This window comes from Ctenopharyngodon idella, chromosome 19 (assembly GCF_019924925.1).
Source record: "Ctenopharyngodon idella isolate HZGC_01 chromosome 19, HZGC01, whole genome shotgun sequence".
Taxonomy (NCBI): domain Eukaryota; kingdom Metazoa; phylum Chordata; class Actinopteri; order Cypriniformes; family Xenocyprididae; genus Ctenopharyngodon; species Ctenopharyngodon idella.
In genome coordinates this window covers 19319222-19334953 of record NC_067238.1, presented here as the reverse complement: position 1 = coordinate 19334953, position 15732 = coordinate 19319222, and the positions used below count along the sequence as shown (strand labels likewise).

Below are 15732 nucleotides of genomic sequence, written 5' to 3'. Positions count from 1 at the left end.
GATCAAACAGATGAAAACAGGAAGTAGCTCATCCATGAACACGCCGCCCTTCCCCCCGCAGCACGGCTTATATAACCTGTTTGCTCTCGCGTTTCTTTCTTTACTCAAGTCGTTTGTTTAGTTTTATCTGTCAATAACTATATCCGCTGGGATACACCCAGATGTAAGGATGTTTTTAGTGCTGAAACTAAAGTCATTTACATTTCGGAAAAGTTCTACTTAGAGGTGAAATAATAGAAATCACCAGCAGTCTCTTATAGCTGATTAAATCACCGTACATTAAGACAATTATTTGGTATTATTTTGTAAGTTTAATATGCAAATGAGGCATTAAATAATTAAATATGCACTAATTTGCATACTTTTCCAGAACAGAAATCAGAACACTGGATACATTCATGTTTGATTTTGTTGACATTTAGAGTAAAGGGTTTTTCCAGAGGAGATTTTGGATTTCTCTGTTTATCACTCCATAAATCAGCAGTCAACAGTCATGTTTAGGAGTAAAATGTTGTATAAATCAGGTGAATGATATATGAACAACCCTTCAGAATATAGATATGAATAAAACTGCTGAAGTGGAGATTTCTGACTCAAACTCTCCGCCTTTACAGATGAAGTGCAATAAAACTAACATCTAAATGTGTATTTTCGAAGTTTTCTGCCCACATGTCTCTTCTCGCTCATGCAGTCAGACTTTACACCCACTTTTAACCACAGTAACTTCAGTGTGAAGACGCATGTGTTTGGAATTTTAACCAGTTTTAGCCACTAAGAGAAACTCCAGCTGTACAGATCAGTCTGCACACGCACATTGGGAATCATGGGTAATGAATGAGGTGATGTGAAGTTTCCAGAGCTGCTGTTACTGCTGTTAAATGTCTGAGTGACATATCGCACACATGCCTTCACTTCCTGCTGCTCTCTGATTGGCTGTGACTGTTCTGCCTTCCCCTAGCAACACGAACTTTAAATGGCAAAAACAAAACAGAAGTTTCCCAGAAGTCAGCTGATAAAGGTCGAGTGTGTGTGTGGGTGTGTGGGTGTGTGTGTGTGTGGGTGTGTGTGTGTATACGAGAACTTTATTGTAAAATGCTACCAAAAGATCTTTCCAAAAGTGAATAAATGATTGGAAGTGAGTGAGTTCTGCTGCCTGAATCTGTAGATGAATGATGAAAACAGTTAATATTGAGTTTAATGCAGATTCAGATGTCAATAATGTTCAAATGAGGCTGTCAAGCCAACATTCAGTGTTTGTTCAACTTTTTTTTTCTTGTTAATAATGACACTTGGGGGTTATTATATGAATTTCTTTAAATTTCAATTCATTTTACTTCCTTTTATACTTCCTTAATTTCAAACTCAGCAAATTCAGGAACTGAATTCTGTTTAAAAGGCATCTTGTGAATGGCGCACCGGCCTGCAGTGACCTTACGGTTTATTTTACACTCGACGTGTCAGTTTACCTGTTAACCGTTCCTTATCTCACATCATCCCAGGCTAATTCACAGACATCTGATGACATTTATGTTGTGTGTGTGAGAGTGTGTTTTGCAGTTAAAGAGTTTAGTGCGCCCAAAAATCATTCGGTCACCAACTCATGAACACAAAAGAAGATATTCTGAAAAATGTCTCAGTGTTTTTGGTTTATACAGTGAAACTCAATGAGCTCCAGTGTAATTTGTAAGTCAGTGTTCTTCAGAAAATCTTCTTTTGTGTTGCGCAGAAGAACGACAGTCGTACAGTCCCAGTAGCCGCGTTTCCATTACAGATTTGCGCAAAAATATTTTCTAAAAGTCGATAAAAAACTATTGCGAAATGACGGCGTTTCTCTTGATTTTATGCAACTTAAACTTAATTTTTCCTCTTGCGGTAAATCATTCCAAAAATCAAGCCACTGCGCTGGCCATTATTGTTAATCAAAGGAGATAGGCGTGTTATCCAAGCATTAATGGCAAGGAAAGCCCCTTAAACTTTTTTGCGACGTATGGGAGTTTTTGCGAAGTTGATGTGTTTCCATTGGGTTTCAATTCGCAATTTCAATTTGTGCAATTTGAACGGTAATGGAAACACAGATAGTGACAGACAGGGTTATTATCCTATTAAAACATTTCTGTTAATAAAGTTGAAATAAAACAAAATATAAATTAAACTAAATGAAAATGATAAATGTTGCCTTGGCAATAAACTGAAATAAGTTTAAGTTGAAGCACTAAAATTTTTAACTGGAAATAAATAAAAACTAAAACTGAAATAAAAATAAATAAAAAACGAATGTAACGAAATTACTAAAAATAAGCATGAAAAATAAAAATAATTCAAAACTATTCAAAAATAAAAATAAAACTAAAACGCCAGTGGTGAGACACAGGAAGTGAAATCAGGAGTGTGACCTGATGACCCACATTCACATAAGCGTCAGACGGGCAGAAAGACACGAAAGGAAAAGCCCCAAGAGGAACCAGAGCCCGTCTTCCTCTGACAATGAATCGTCATTTCAGAAATCATGCCTTTATTGAATAAAAAATAGTTTGTGCATAATGCATTCATCACAGGGTCGGGGATCGAGTGACCTCGAAACATGGAAAAACAGCAAAAAATAAAGGGTTAATTTTAGTTATGTTAATTGTGTAGATGCTTAAAAATATTTAGACCTACTTAAATTGTGTATAAAATTTCCATCCATTTCGATTACACAGTTTTAACATAAACATTCATTCATTCATTCATTTTATTTATAAAGCACTTTACAACTGCACATGCAGACCAAAGTGCTGCACAATCAACATACAACCTCATACAATACCATAAATCATAGAACAAGATAACCCAAAAAGGGGGTCAACTAAAACACACACATATAGCCCAACTCTTTGAAGACTAACGACAAGAAGTAGTTTTTAACACCAGCTTTGAATGTGTTTATTGATGTGACCGCTCTAATTTTATGCGGCAGACTCTTCCAAAGCCTCGACTCGCGACAGCAAAGGCCTGATCCCCTTTAAAGGGTTAGTTCACCCAAAAATGAAATGTCTGTCATTATTTACTCGCCCTCATGTCGTTCCACACCTGTAAGACCTTCGTTCATCTTCAGAACACAAATTAACATTTTTTTGATGAAATCTGAGAGGTATATGACTCGTCCATAGACAGCAATATAATCAACACTATCAAGGTCCAGAAAGGCACTAAAGACATCTTTAAAACAGTCATGTGACTGCAGTGGTTCAACCTTAATGTTATGAAGAGATGAGAATACTTTTTGTGTGCAAAAACAAAACAAAAATAACCACTTTATTCAGCAATCTCTTCTCTTCCCTGTCATTATCTTACGCAGGTGATGCAGTAACACAGTGAAGCTTCTCGAACGCCGGCTCAGTATTGGCCAAAGCTGGTCATGTGATCAGCACGACGCATGTGTGTGATGCTGACGCAGGACCGGCCAATAATGAGTCGGCGTTCTGACGGAGAACCTGGAAGTGCTGGACGTAAACAACGTATGAGAATGACACAGAAGAGAAGAGATTGTTGAATAAAGTCGTTATTTTTGTTTTGTTTTTGCGCACAAAAAGTATTCTCGTCTCTTCATAACATTAAGGTTGAACCACTGCAGTCACATGACTGTTTTAACGATGTCTTTAGTACCTTTCTGGATCTTGAAAGTGTTGATTATATTGCTGTCTATGGATGAGTCATATACCTCTCGGATTTCATCAAAAATATCCTAATTTGTGTTCTGAAGATGAAGGAAGGTCTTACAGGTGTGGAACGACATGAGAGTGAGTAATAAATGACAGAATTTTCATTTTTGGGTGAACTAACCCTTTACAGACCTAGATGTTTGGCGAAAAGTTAACTGAACCAAATTGCGAGCCTTCCAGCTGTCAACCTCATCCAGACATGTCAAAAGTTTGTTAGAAACACAGTTTGTGTACTGTCCGCTTTTGATTTTTAATGTCATTTTTAGGAACGAATGAGGTTCTAGATAAATTTCAATGTGGTTTTAGGGTGGCTCACAGCACTTTTAAATGTTGTAGATGATCTTCGTATTATCAGCGATTCACGTAATTCAGCAGCCCTGATTTTATTGGAGTGCAGCATTTGATACAACAGACCATGTGATTCTCATAAAGCATTTCTCTTATATAGTTGGGATCCATGGGACGGTTTTAAAGTGGTTCAATTCTTATCTTGCGAACAGATCATTTTCAGGGACGTTTGATCATTTTATTTCATCTACACCACCTATTTCCTGTGGGGTTCCCCAGGGTTCTGTTATTGGCCCTATTTTATTTTCTTCTTATATGCTGCCTCTAGGCCTGTTTTTCTCTTAAAGTTATGAAAAAACGTTCTTCCAGTTCAAAGTTATCTGGTCTTTAATAAACGCAAGCGTAAAAACATTATTTATACATCATTCATGGAGTGTTTTTCCTGAAACATTTCAATTGGATTTTGTCTAAATTTTTTGTAAATGTTTCAGAACATTCAGAGTACATTCAAAAGTAAACATTTTTAAAACATTTTAAAAACTGGACATTATGAACTTTCAGAGAACATTCAGAAATAACATTTTCATAACATTCATGAACATGGTTAAAATATGACTAGCTGTGGAACAAGCAATATTCATTTAGTTAAAATGTATGAGATTTATTGATGATAAATATATAAACCTGGTTATTGTGTATTTAAAACACATTCAATTTATTAGTACATATATGAACGTCTGACAAATATTCATCACATGAAGTTTATTAGTTTGTTTATGTTAAAACTGTGTGATTCAAATGTATGGAAATTTTATATGCAATTCAAATACATCAATCTTAAATTTAGGCCTTTTTCCCTTGAGAGGATTCGGCAGAATGCCAACAGGAAGAGAAAAAGCACCTACACACCCGAGTATTTCCATATTTAACCATAACTCGAACTAGCCCTGGTCTTAACCGTTTGGTGTTTTCGGGGACTTTCCATACGTATCATTAGTCTTTACGCTCAGCCGTGCTCGAACCTACCCGAACTCTATTAAACTCTACTAAAATACAGCTTTGATCTTTTTTTAAATTCATAGACATTATTTTAGAGCCAGGTTTTGATATCTTAAATAATGTGCTCAGCTGATTCTGTGACAGTCCCACACCCATCAAGACTCACACCCCATAAACATAAACTGCTGCCATGGTAACGGAGGGACATAAAGAACTGATGTCAGAGATCATGCTGACCCAGATGTTTCATAACAGATCAACCGCGTTTCACTCATGGAACATTTGAATTATGTTCCTATAGTAATAACAATTGTTGTACGCAGTGTGACGTGAATCAGTGTTATTTTAGTATCATTGTCAAGTCAAGTCACCCTTTATTTATAAAGCGCTTTTAACAATGCAGATTGTGTCAAAGCAGCTTTACAGTGATAACAGGAACATAATTTTGGCTGTACAGCAGCTCTAGAAGAAAATAGTGTCATTGTCCAGCTTAAGTAAGTTCAGTGTTGATTCATTCCATTGTGAAAATCATTAATTTAGTTCATTTATCTATACAGCAGCTCTGGAGAAAACAGTGATGTCATCGTCCAGCTCAGTTCAGTTCACATACAATAGAGTGAATGCAGGCAGATCAGTAATATTGTTGAATATTAAGTGTCCCCGACTAGTCAAGTCAAGTCAAGTCACCTTTATTTATATAGCGCTTTTTACAATGTAGATTGTGTCAAAGCAGCTTTACATTGATAACTGGTACATTGTTAGGCTGCACAGCAGCTCTTAAAGAATAGTGTCAATGCAGGCAGATCAAAGCACTGTTGAATATCAAATGTCAAGTCAAATGTCAAGTGTCCCCAACTAAGCAAGCCAGAGGCGACAGCGGCAAGGAACCCAAACTCCATCAGGTGACATCAGGTGGCAGACAAGTGGCAAATAGGTGTTTAAATGGAGAAAAAAACCTTGGGAGAAACCAGGCTTAGTCGGGGTGCCAGTTCTCCTCTGGCCAACAGTGCTTTGTTACGATTCAGGTTGCTATCATAAGTCCGACAGGATCGCAACATTCAAAATATTTATTCCAGTTCCATCCAATTGAGGATCATATTCATCACGGTTGTTGAGGAACTGTGTCGTGGCTGTCGTGTCGATGAGGCCTTCACAGGGGATGATCTAGTTGACTCAATCTCTGCTGATACTTCAGGGCTGCGTTGTGGTCGTGTCAAGGCGCAGGTCCTTGGTCTCACCTGGATACGGCCCGGATCCGGTTGACTACGGTGAACCTCGGGATAACCAGAAAGACTAATATTAGCGTAGATGCCATTCTTCTTCTGATGTAACGAGTACATCAGGTGTTATAGGAAGTGTTCCCGGTTCCGGCTGACCTAATTTATGCAGCCTAATAATCCTTTAAAGGATTTGAAAATATAAATTGGTAATGTGTTATGTGTATGCCAGGTTAAAGAGATGCGTTTTTAGTCTAGATTTAAACTGACAGAGTGTGTCTGCTTCCCGAACAATGCTAGGAAGATTGTTCCAGAGTTTAGGTGCCAAATAGGAGAAGGATCTACAGCCTGCAGTTGATTTTGATATTCTAGGTATTACCAGCTGGCCTGAATTCTGAGATCGCAATAGACGTGAAGGACTATAATGAATTAGGAGCTCGCTCAGGTACTGGGGAGCTAAACCATTTAGTGCTTTGTAGGTAATTAGCAAGATTTTAAAATCCATACAATGTTTAACAGGAAGCCAATGCAGTGTTGACAGAACTGGGCTAATATGGTCATAAATAAGCCAGAAGCGACAGGACATTTTACTTAAACATTAAATAAAATTAAAAATTTTCAGTTTGACTTAATTGTTATTTATAATTATTGATACTTAAAAAATTTGCTTTACTTACATTTTTTTTTTTAGATAATCGGTGTCTACAAAAATGTTGAGTAGTCTGAACTTATCAGGGTTTACAGTGTGTGTGTATCTGCAGTTCTGTGTGTGTGTGTGTTCGTGTGTGTGTGTGTGTGTGTGTGTGTGTGTGTGTGTGTGTGTGTGTGTTCGTGCTCTTTGGGCCCTAGAGAGATAAGACATACTTAGTCACTTATCTGCATGTTATATGGAACTCTTCTACTTCCAGTTCACTTGCCTGTTTAGCCTGTTCCTGCACATACTGTTCACTAAATTACCTGTAACTGAGTTACACCTATTCTCGTCTATTGAGTCTGGTAGATCCTCACAAGCATTGTAGCATTTTGTGCTATATAAAATAAAAAATGTGCAAGCAATCGTATGGGAAACACTAAAACATGCTAGCAATTTGATAATCTGTGTTAGAAAGAGACTGGCAACGCTCATACATGCTAGCATTGTTCTAATTCATGCTAGACAAGCTAGCAGCATGCTAATTCATGATAGAAACATGCTAGCGATACATTTTGTGCTATATAAAATAAAAACGTGCAAGCAATCGTGTGAGAAACACTAAAACATGTTAGCAATTTGATAATTTATGCTAGAAAGAGACTGGCAAGATGCTCATACATGCTAGCATTTTGCTTATTCATGTTATAAACATACTAGCAATCTGCTAAATCATGTTAGCAGCATGTTAAAACATGCTAACAATGTGCAAATTCATGCTAGTATCATTCTAGCAACGTGGTAAATCATGCAACATGCTAGCATTGTTCTAATTCACGCTAGACACAGGCTAGCAGCATGCTAATTCATGATAGAAACATGCTAGCGATACATTTTGTGCTATATAAAATAAAAACGTGCAAGCAATCGTGTGAGAAACACTAAAACATGCTAGCAATTTGATAATCTATGCTAGAAAGAGACTGGCAAGATGCTCATACATGCTAGCATTTTGCTTATTCATGTTATAAACATGCTAGCAATCTGATAAATCATGTTACCTGCATGTTAAAACATGCTAACAATGTGCAAATTCATGATTCATGATTCTTGATTGGCCTGAAAGCGCATGGGCTTTAAACTTCAAGTTTCAAAGCTACATAAAACTACTTCAAACTGAATGTTAATTTACGGAGCCCGGACATGACATGCAGGAAGAAAATATTAGGCTAAATCATGCACACGATTTACTATTTCGTTCCCTCGATTTTTTTTCTTGCATGTCATGTGCAGGGCTCCGTATTAATTAAAAGTAGCATTTGTTTTTTTTAACTCTTTTCACACCATTGATGGAATCAATGGCTTTCCATGTTTTCACTGTTATATGGTACGGGGCGCTGTTACGCATCTTCTCAAGGAGTACAGAATCTCTGGATCAAAACACAGGTGAAGAAGCAGAAACAAGCGATAGAAGCGTTGCTGACACACGTCAATTATTAACATGACCATCAAACATTAAACTAATCAAAACTGCCTGTCGTTACTGAATGAAATGTTGAACCCATGAAGAGGAAACGACTGAGAAGCTTTGGAGGTGTTGATGGACTCGTTTTACTCCATCTGTGCTCTGATCGTCCCATCCGGATGAAGTCTTTGACAGATCTCAGATTTTTTTAATAAAATGTTGCTTTTTTTATGACACTTACCCACATTCAAGTGTTGGTAAAAAAAGAATGCATGAAGCTAGAATAAAATTTGTTTAAAAGCAGAGGCTCTGTTCTTTCGTTTGATATATTGCATGTTCAGATATTCATACAACAAAATATTCTAGGGGCCATGAAAGTTTATGAAAATGATCAAAACTGCTGGTGCTGACTGACAACTCTTTTAAAAATTGCTGGCAGGGAAAGAGGTAAATGATCTTCTCCAGTTGTTTTAATATTACACAGTCATCCATCACTAATAAACCTTCACCGACGGGTCATAGGTCATTTGATTAGAGCATCTGATGATTTGCATTAGAGGCGCTGTAAATGAATTTGCATTCCACATCAAATATAAGACATTTATTCATTCAGAGCGACCTAGAAAATATGTGTGCTGGTATGTTGGTTTTGTTACGTGACTGAGGCGTGTTTGAGTCTTTGTGTAACAGAGACAGTTGAGGGTGTGTGTGTATGTGTGTGTGATAAGATTGTGATGCACATCAGTTTTATCTAAATGCATGTATTATAACAATGATCTCCAACATGAAAGAGAGTTCAGACCTCGACCAAAGATTCCGTCATGTCAAAGACAGAGTTAACTCTTTCACAACTGCTTTTGAGATGAAGTTTAACCCTTAAATACATTAAAACAACAAATATGAATGTTTCTTCAACATTTGGTCATCATGGTGTTTGGAACATAACGAGTCTAAATGATCTCTGTTTGAATCTGTTCGATCAATTGTTTTATCCGAAATTATCCTAAACTAATTTGCATTTAAATGCCTCTCCCCTTCAACTCTTGAGTCAGACACAGGATTGCTTCGGAACGATCAGAATGCTGCTCGAACACCTCTCTAACCGGATCGTGTGTCAGTTTCTATGGGTTTTTGAACAATAGTACAAAACATGAATCCTAGCAACACATGCTAGAGTTAAAGTCACTATGAAATCAGGCTAATGCTTATTGTTTATCATAAATGATTTATCGGTGCACATCATTATTGTTTTAAATTCATGTTCCTCATAATCTTGAATCAGAATCTCTTCTCTGATGATGAGGGCGGGGCAACATGTCACTCACATGAGATCCACCAATAGCAAACCAAAACCATCCAATCAATTCCCCACAGACAAAATCAAGCCCCGCCCTACATTTGTTCTTGTTTGCGAAGTCGTTTCACTGGGATATATGTCACGATAGAGAAGAAAAGACTTTCGTGTGGACTTTAACACTGACCTGCAACAAAAAAATCACTGTAAATGCATAAATTAACTTTATTCATTGTTAAATAAATAAAATTAGCTTATAACTGCTTCAAATACTCTCCTAATGACGTGCTGCTTGAATTGAGACTAATGAAAGCTCACTGATGTTGACAGGCATGTTTGTTTGCTGCCATCTTATGGAGCTCAAAGATGACATGCTTGTTCATATTTTAGATTCCTGAACTTCTGCTCAACAATGAAAGCACTTGAAGAATCCAGGAAGAACATCAGTTTCTCAATTCTATGAATGCAAAGAATGGACTTGCATTCTTGTGTGGAGACGGATATGCCAGGCTTCCTTAAAAGAATGTACTCGGAATGACACGAGGAAACTGAACGTGTCTTTTGTGAGAATTGAGATGTGCTGTTGCTTGACTCGTCTGTTCAGCACATGTTAGGCAGTGCAGCACCATCCAATACACACAACAAATAAAACAGAACATCACAGATATCATAAATATTCACTCACATCAATGTTAATATTTGATATCTTTTAATTTTACATGAGTATACATATATTTAAGATTCTTTTAAATGTGCCAATTAAAAAGTACTGCATGCTTTCTGACATGTGATGACATGTGATATGTGATATCACCCTGAAACACCCTCTGAAGGACATGATTCAGGAATGAAACGTCTAGAAATGAAAAGCACTTTCAAAATAAATGAATAAATAAATAATGGGCATGATGAGGACACTATCAAATGGGAATTTTTTGTTTTTCCCATCATTACTGGACACTGTATGCATTGCTCTGGGAAAAATCACGTGGCTTTGGAATGCCAGTAAATGTGACTCATGAAATGTCACGCGCAGGATCTCCGTGTAAAGTGTCGAGTCTAAAGTCCACATTAGGATTCGTTAATACACATTTCGGTTAACCAATATTAAGTTTGAAATAATCAATTAATAACACTACGTTAAAATGGACGTTAGTGTCTATCCGGACTGTGTTTGTGTTTGTTTAGGTCCTCCAGTCCACTGTGTGTCAGTATCGAGCTGTAAATGCTCGTGCTCGTGAACACCGGAAGTGAGGTTTCTCTGCTTTCATTGTGTTGTGGTTATCAGCGTTGTGTGTTTTGACATTTAACATTTTCGTTTATAAACGTGATTTTGTCGGTGATTTGATATTATTTTCTTCAGACTTTATAGCGAAGCGCTTTGTGCGCATATTTACATCCGGGGAGGAGAAAAGTGTCTTCCTTCATCAACTGTAGCGTATAATCACACTGAGAGTTAACGATAGAAATTAAACAGAGTATTATAGAGTTTATCATTATTGTAGAAATGAGTTTAGCGAACAGTAGAGAGCAGCGCAGCACTGCGGGAAACCGCATGTCAAAACTACTGGACGCTGAAGAGGAAGATGAGTTTTACAAGACCACATATGGAGGATTCAATGATGTCAGTATTACTATATACATATTGTGCATATATATATATTATATTCCTGACATATTTAATGCACTAAATATTACATTATGTCACGGTTTTCCAGACTGGAAAAGACTTCTTTTCATATATATATATATATATATTATATTATATTACATATATATATATATATATAATATATTATATTATATTATATGAAAAGAAAATCAGCTTGTATGACTGAATATCTATACAGTTCTTTCAATATAAATACACAATAACACATGGTGTGTGTGTGTGTGTGTGTGTGTGTATGTGTGTGTGTGTGTGTGCTGAGCAGGAGTCAGGTGATGACGAGTACAGAGGCGATCACTCAGACACTGAGGATGAGGTGGACAGTGATTTTGACATCGATGAAGGAGACGAGCCCGACAGCGACCAGGAAGATGACGCCCCGCGCAGGAAGAGCCGCGTCGTCACTAAAGCGTACAAAGTCAGACATCATCACACACGCTCATATCACAGGCTTCACCGGCGTCAACACGTCTGCTCACGTGTGTGTGTGTGTGTGTGTGTGTGTGTGTGTGTGTGTGTGTGTGTGTGTTTCAGGAGCCTCTGAAGGTCTCGAAGCCCAAAGTCAAGCGAGTGACTGAAGAATTAAAGACTGAACGACCCAAAATTGAGAGACGCATCATTCAAGAGCTGCAGGAGTTTGGAGAAAGTGAGACACACACACCGTATCACTGAGATGATATATTTTACTTTTAATTTTTTTAAATTTCTAGTAATTTTGGCCTGTCACAGTTAATGACTAATCTTCTGATCGTGGTTATTTAATCTCATCGCAAATATTTGAGATAACTGCAATAATCTCAATTAAGGTTTGTTATCCAAATAAGGGAAGTTATATTGCTATTATATTATATAATTATTACACTATATTTTAAGTTACTAATTATATATAGTATTAATTTTGACAGCACAAGTAAATCATATGTGCCTATTTTTATTATAAATTGTATTTTATTATACTATATACTGCTTATAAAATAATTGCTGAATTAATCACAATTTTTTCTGACAGTTGCCAGTACAAAATTCATAATCGTGACAGACTTAGTGTGTATTTTTTAAATGTCTATTATTTTTTATTTCAGTTTTAATTTTTGTTATTTTAGTACATCAAGTTAAACTAAATGAAAATGAGAAATGTTGCCGTGGCTGAAATAAAGATTTTTAATTATTTCATTCCAGTTAATGTTAATTTTATGAAAATGCTTTTTAATGGTTTTAGTGTAACGAACCAGTGAAGTTTCACACCTAGTGTTCGAGGTTTGATCGCACTTGTACTAGTAATGATTGATTTAATCAGCATTTATAATATCAAAAATAAAACACAATAATCAGGGTTCTTTTGTTAATGGAAAACATGGAAGAGCAAGTTATAAATCAGTTGAAATTTATTGGTCAAAAAGGTGTGGAAACTGATAAAAGTTTAATAAATAAGGTTTCGTTTGTTAACTTGAACTAATAATGAACAATCATTCTACAGCATTTATTAATTTTAGTCAGTGGTAATTCCAACATTTACTAATATATTTTTAAAATCAAAGTTGTACTTGTTAACACTGTGAACTAACATGACTATAATTTTACTAAATAACATAAACAAAGATTAATGAATGCTTTAAAAATATATTGTTCATCCTTAGTTCATGTTAGCTAATGCAGACATTGTAAAGTGTTACTGAATTAACCTGTAACGCTCTTCTTGTCCGTCTTCTTGTTTCAGTGCGTAAGTCGGTGCGTAAGTCGACGAGCGAACACACGCGCAAGACGAACGAGCGTCTCCAGGAGCGGCAGCAGGAAGCGCCGCGGAAGAGGAAAGGCGCGTCGAGTGATCGAGTTCTGACGCAGGATGAGCTGCTCGCCGAGGCCAAACTCACCGCTGAGATCAACCTGAGATCGCTGGGTACAGAACGGTCCACACCTCACGAGAATATCACACGTGTTCAGATCATGATATAAGTGTGTGTGTGTGTGTGTGTGTGTGTTCCTCAGAGAACTATGAGCGTTTAGAGGCTGATAAGAAGAAGCAGGTCCATAAGAAGAGAAGGTTTGAAGGGCCGACGATCCGCTATCACTCTGTGCTGATGCCGCTGATGCCCGACGTTCACATGAAGGAGGAGAACGTGGATGTGGAAGGGTAAATATATACTGTACATCATAGTAATTAATTGCAATTAATCATTATAATTATGAGTGACACAAAAAACCTGTTTGTTATGCTTTCCTGATATTACTGGAAAACAGTAGCCTGGTACTGGAAAGCTGCTGTCACTTCACTGAAAGATGAGAGTTAGATGTATATAAACTACTGTACTGTTTCAGGGATTTCCAAATAGTTTAACACGATAGTTTAACACAGATGGATGGAAGGATGGATGGATGATTGGTAAGAGGATAGATGGATGGATGGAAGGATAGATGATTGATAGGAGGATGGATGGAAGGATGGGTAGAAGTATGGATTGCTGAATGGATGGATGGATGATTGAAAGAAGGATAGATGGATAGAAGAATGGATGGAATGATGAATAGATGGATGGATAGATGGATAAGGGATGGATGATTGATGGATGGATGGATGGATAGATAGAAGGATAGATGGAAAGATAGATAGATAGATAAAAGCATAGATGGATGGATGGATGGATGGATGATTGATTGATAGAAGGATGGATGGATGGATAGAAGGATAGATAGATAGATAGATGGATAGAAGAATAGATGGAAAGATGGTTCGATAGATAGATAGATAGATAGATAGATAGATAGATAGATAGAAGCATAGATGGATGGATGGAAGGAGGATGGATGGATGGATGGATAGATGGATAGAAGAATGAATGGAATGATGAATAGATGGATGGATAGATGGATGAGTGATTGATAGAAAGATAGATGATAGAAGGATGGATGGATGGATGATTGATAGAAGGATGGATGGATAGATGGATAGAAGAATAGATGGAAAGATGGTTAGATAGATAGATAGAAGCATAGATGGATAGAATAGATGGATGAGTAATTTTATTTTGTGCTTTTATTTTTATTAGTTTTTTAAATATTTCTAAATAGTTTTAATTTCAATTAACAAATCAACTTAAATTTATTTCAGTCAGTTGCCAATGCAACATTTCATGTAACATTTATATTTTATTTCAGCTTTATATGGATGAACAAAAATGTTTATATATAGTTTTAGTTGCACAAAATTAAAACTAACGGTATCAACACTGCTTCTAATGAGTAAGACACCTGATAGTTTGACTCTCCGTCTCCTGTTATAGGCTGGACCAGGACACGCCCCAAGCCACACCCACTTCCTCTTCCTCTGCACAGGGGGCGGGGTCTCTGTGCTCACGCACTTACATCACCTTCAGCGACGATGATGCGTTTAACTCCGCCTTCCCGCAGTCGGCTCGCTCCAGCCCGCCGCAGCCCGTTCAGGAGGTGTGTCCCGTTACCCATAAACCCGCGCTGTATCGCGACCCCGTCACGGACATCCCGTACGCCAACGCCCGAGCCTTCCGCATCATTCGCGAGGCTTACCAGAAATACATCGCGGCGCACGGTTTTCCCAACGCTTCCGGAAGCTTCAGCGGAAACAGTGACGTCAGTGATTCACCGGCAACAGCTGCGAACAAGAGCGCGCGACCGAAAGCCGTCGTCAAACAGGCCGTAGCCGCCACCTAGACGAGCAGATGACTGTGATACATGTGTTCAAATGCACATCACTCAGGTTTGACTGTGTTTGAGGATGATTTTTGAGACTATAATGAGACTGTAAAGTGTCTGTAATCTCATGACTTCAGCTGAATTATATTCAGCGATTCAAAGCTTCGTTATCAGAGTGATTCTGAACGACTCTGAATCACTGGTATGTGCCGGATTCGCTGATGGAGGACAGGATTCATCTGTCGGTTTCTGATCTGAAGACTGTAACACACATGATCACCAGCACCGGCTCTCACGTTTCTTATCCTCTGAGTTCTTCTTTTGTATTTTTCTAGGTGTTTGTCAAAAAAATTGCAATAAAAGCATAGCAATAAATAGTGTTTACCTCTATTTTTCAGTTTATTTTGCAATCCAAATGTGCACTGCAAAAAATGATTCTTATTTTCTTTGTTTTCCAGTACAAATATTTAAACATTCTAAAATCATGATACTTGAACACAATTTACTTGAGAAGCAAAATGACTTCAGATATTAAGTCTTGTTTAAAATGTATCAAAATGAAGTGAGTTTATCTGCTAATGACGTCAGAAAAATTAAAATTAATTCAAAAGGAAAAACAAGTTTACTTTTCTCACTCCATTGGCAGATATTTGTTCTTGTTTCAAGCACAAACTCACTTCATTTTGAATTTTTTTTTTTCATTCCTTCTCAAAATAAATGTATCTTGATGTAAGAATTTTTATGTATTTGTAATTTCAAACAAAACAAAAATACTAAGGAAACTATTTTTGCTGTGAATGAA

General features: G+C 37.1%; 1 protein-coding gene and 1 long non-coding RNA gene across 2 annotated transcripts; one reads left to right on the top strand and one right to left on the bottom strand.

Moving 5' to 3' along the window:
- Nucleotides 1–4736: 4736 nt before the first annotated feature.
- On the bottom strand, nucleotides 4737–10630 carry LOC127501498 (uncharacterized). The gene is made up of 2 exons (XR_007926621.1): nucleotides 6883–10630; nucleotides 4737–6262 (listed from the first exon to the last, which is right to left on the bottom strand). It is a non-coding gene; the product is annotated as an uncharacterized LOC127501498 (long non-coding RNA).
- A 224-nt stretch (nucleotides 10631–10854) lies between these two features.
- Nucleotides 10855–15310, top strand: vps72a (vacuolar protein sorting 72 homolog a). The gene is made up of 6 exons (XM_051873483.1): nucleotides 10855–11219; nucleotides 11530–11682; nucleotides 11799–11910; nucleotides 12982–13161; nucleotides 13251–13395; nucleotides 14543–15310. Exons 1-6 carry the CDS (start codon nucleotides 11103–11105, stop codon nucleotides 14946–14948), a joined length of 1113 nt encoding a protein of 370 aa, XP_051729443.1. The 5' UTR covers nucleotides 10855–11102; the 3' UTR covers nucleotides 14949–15310.
- The last annotated feature ends 422 nt before the right edge of the window (nucleotides 15311–15732 follow it).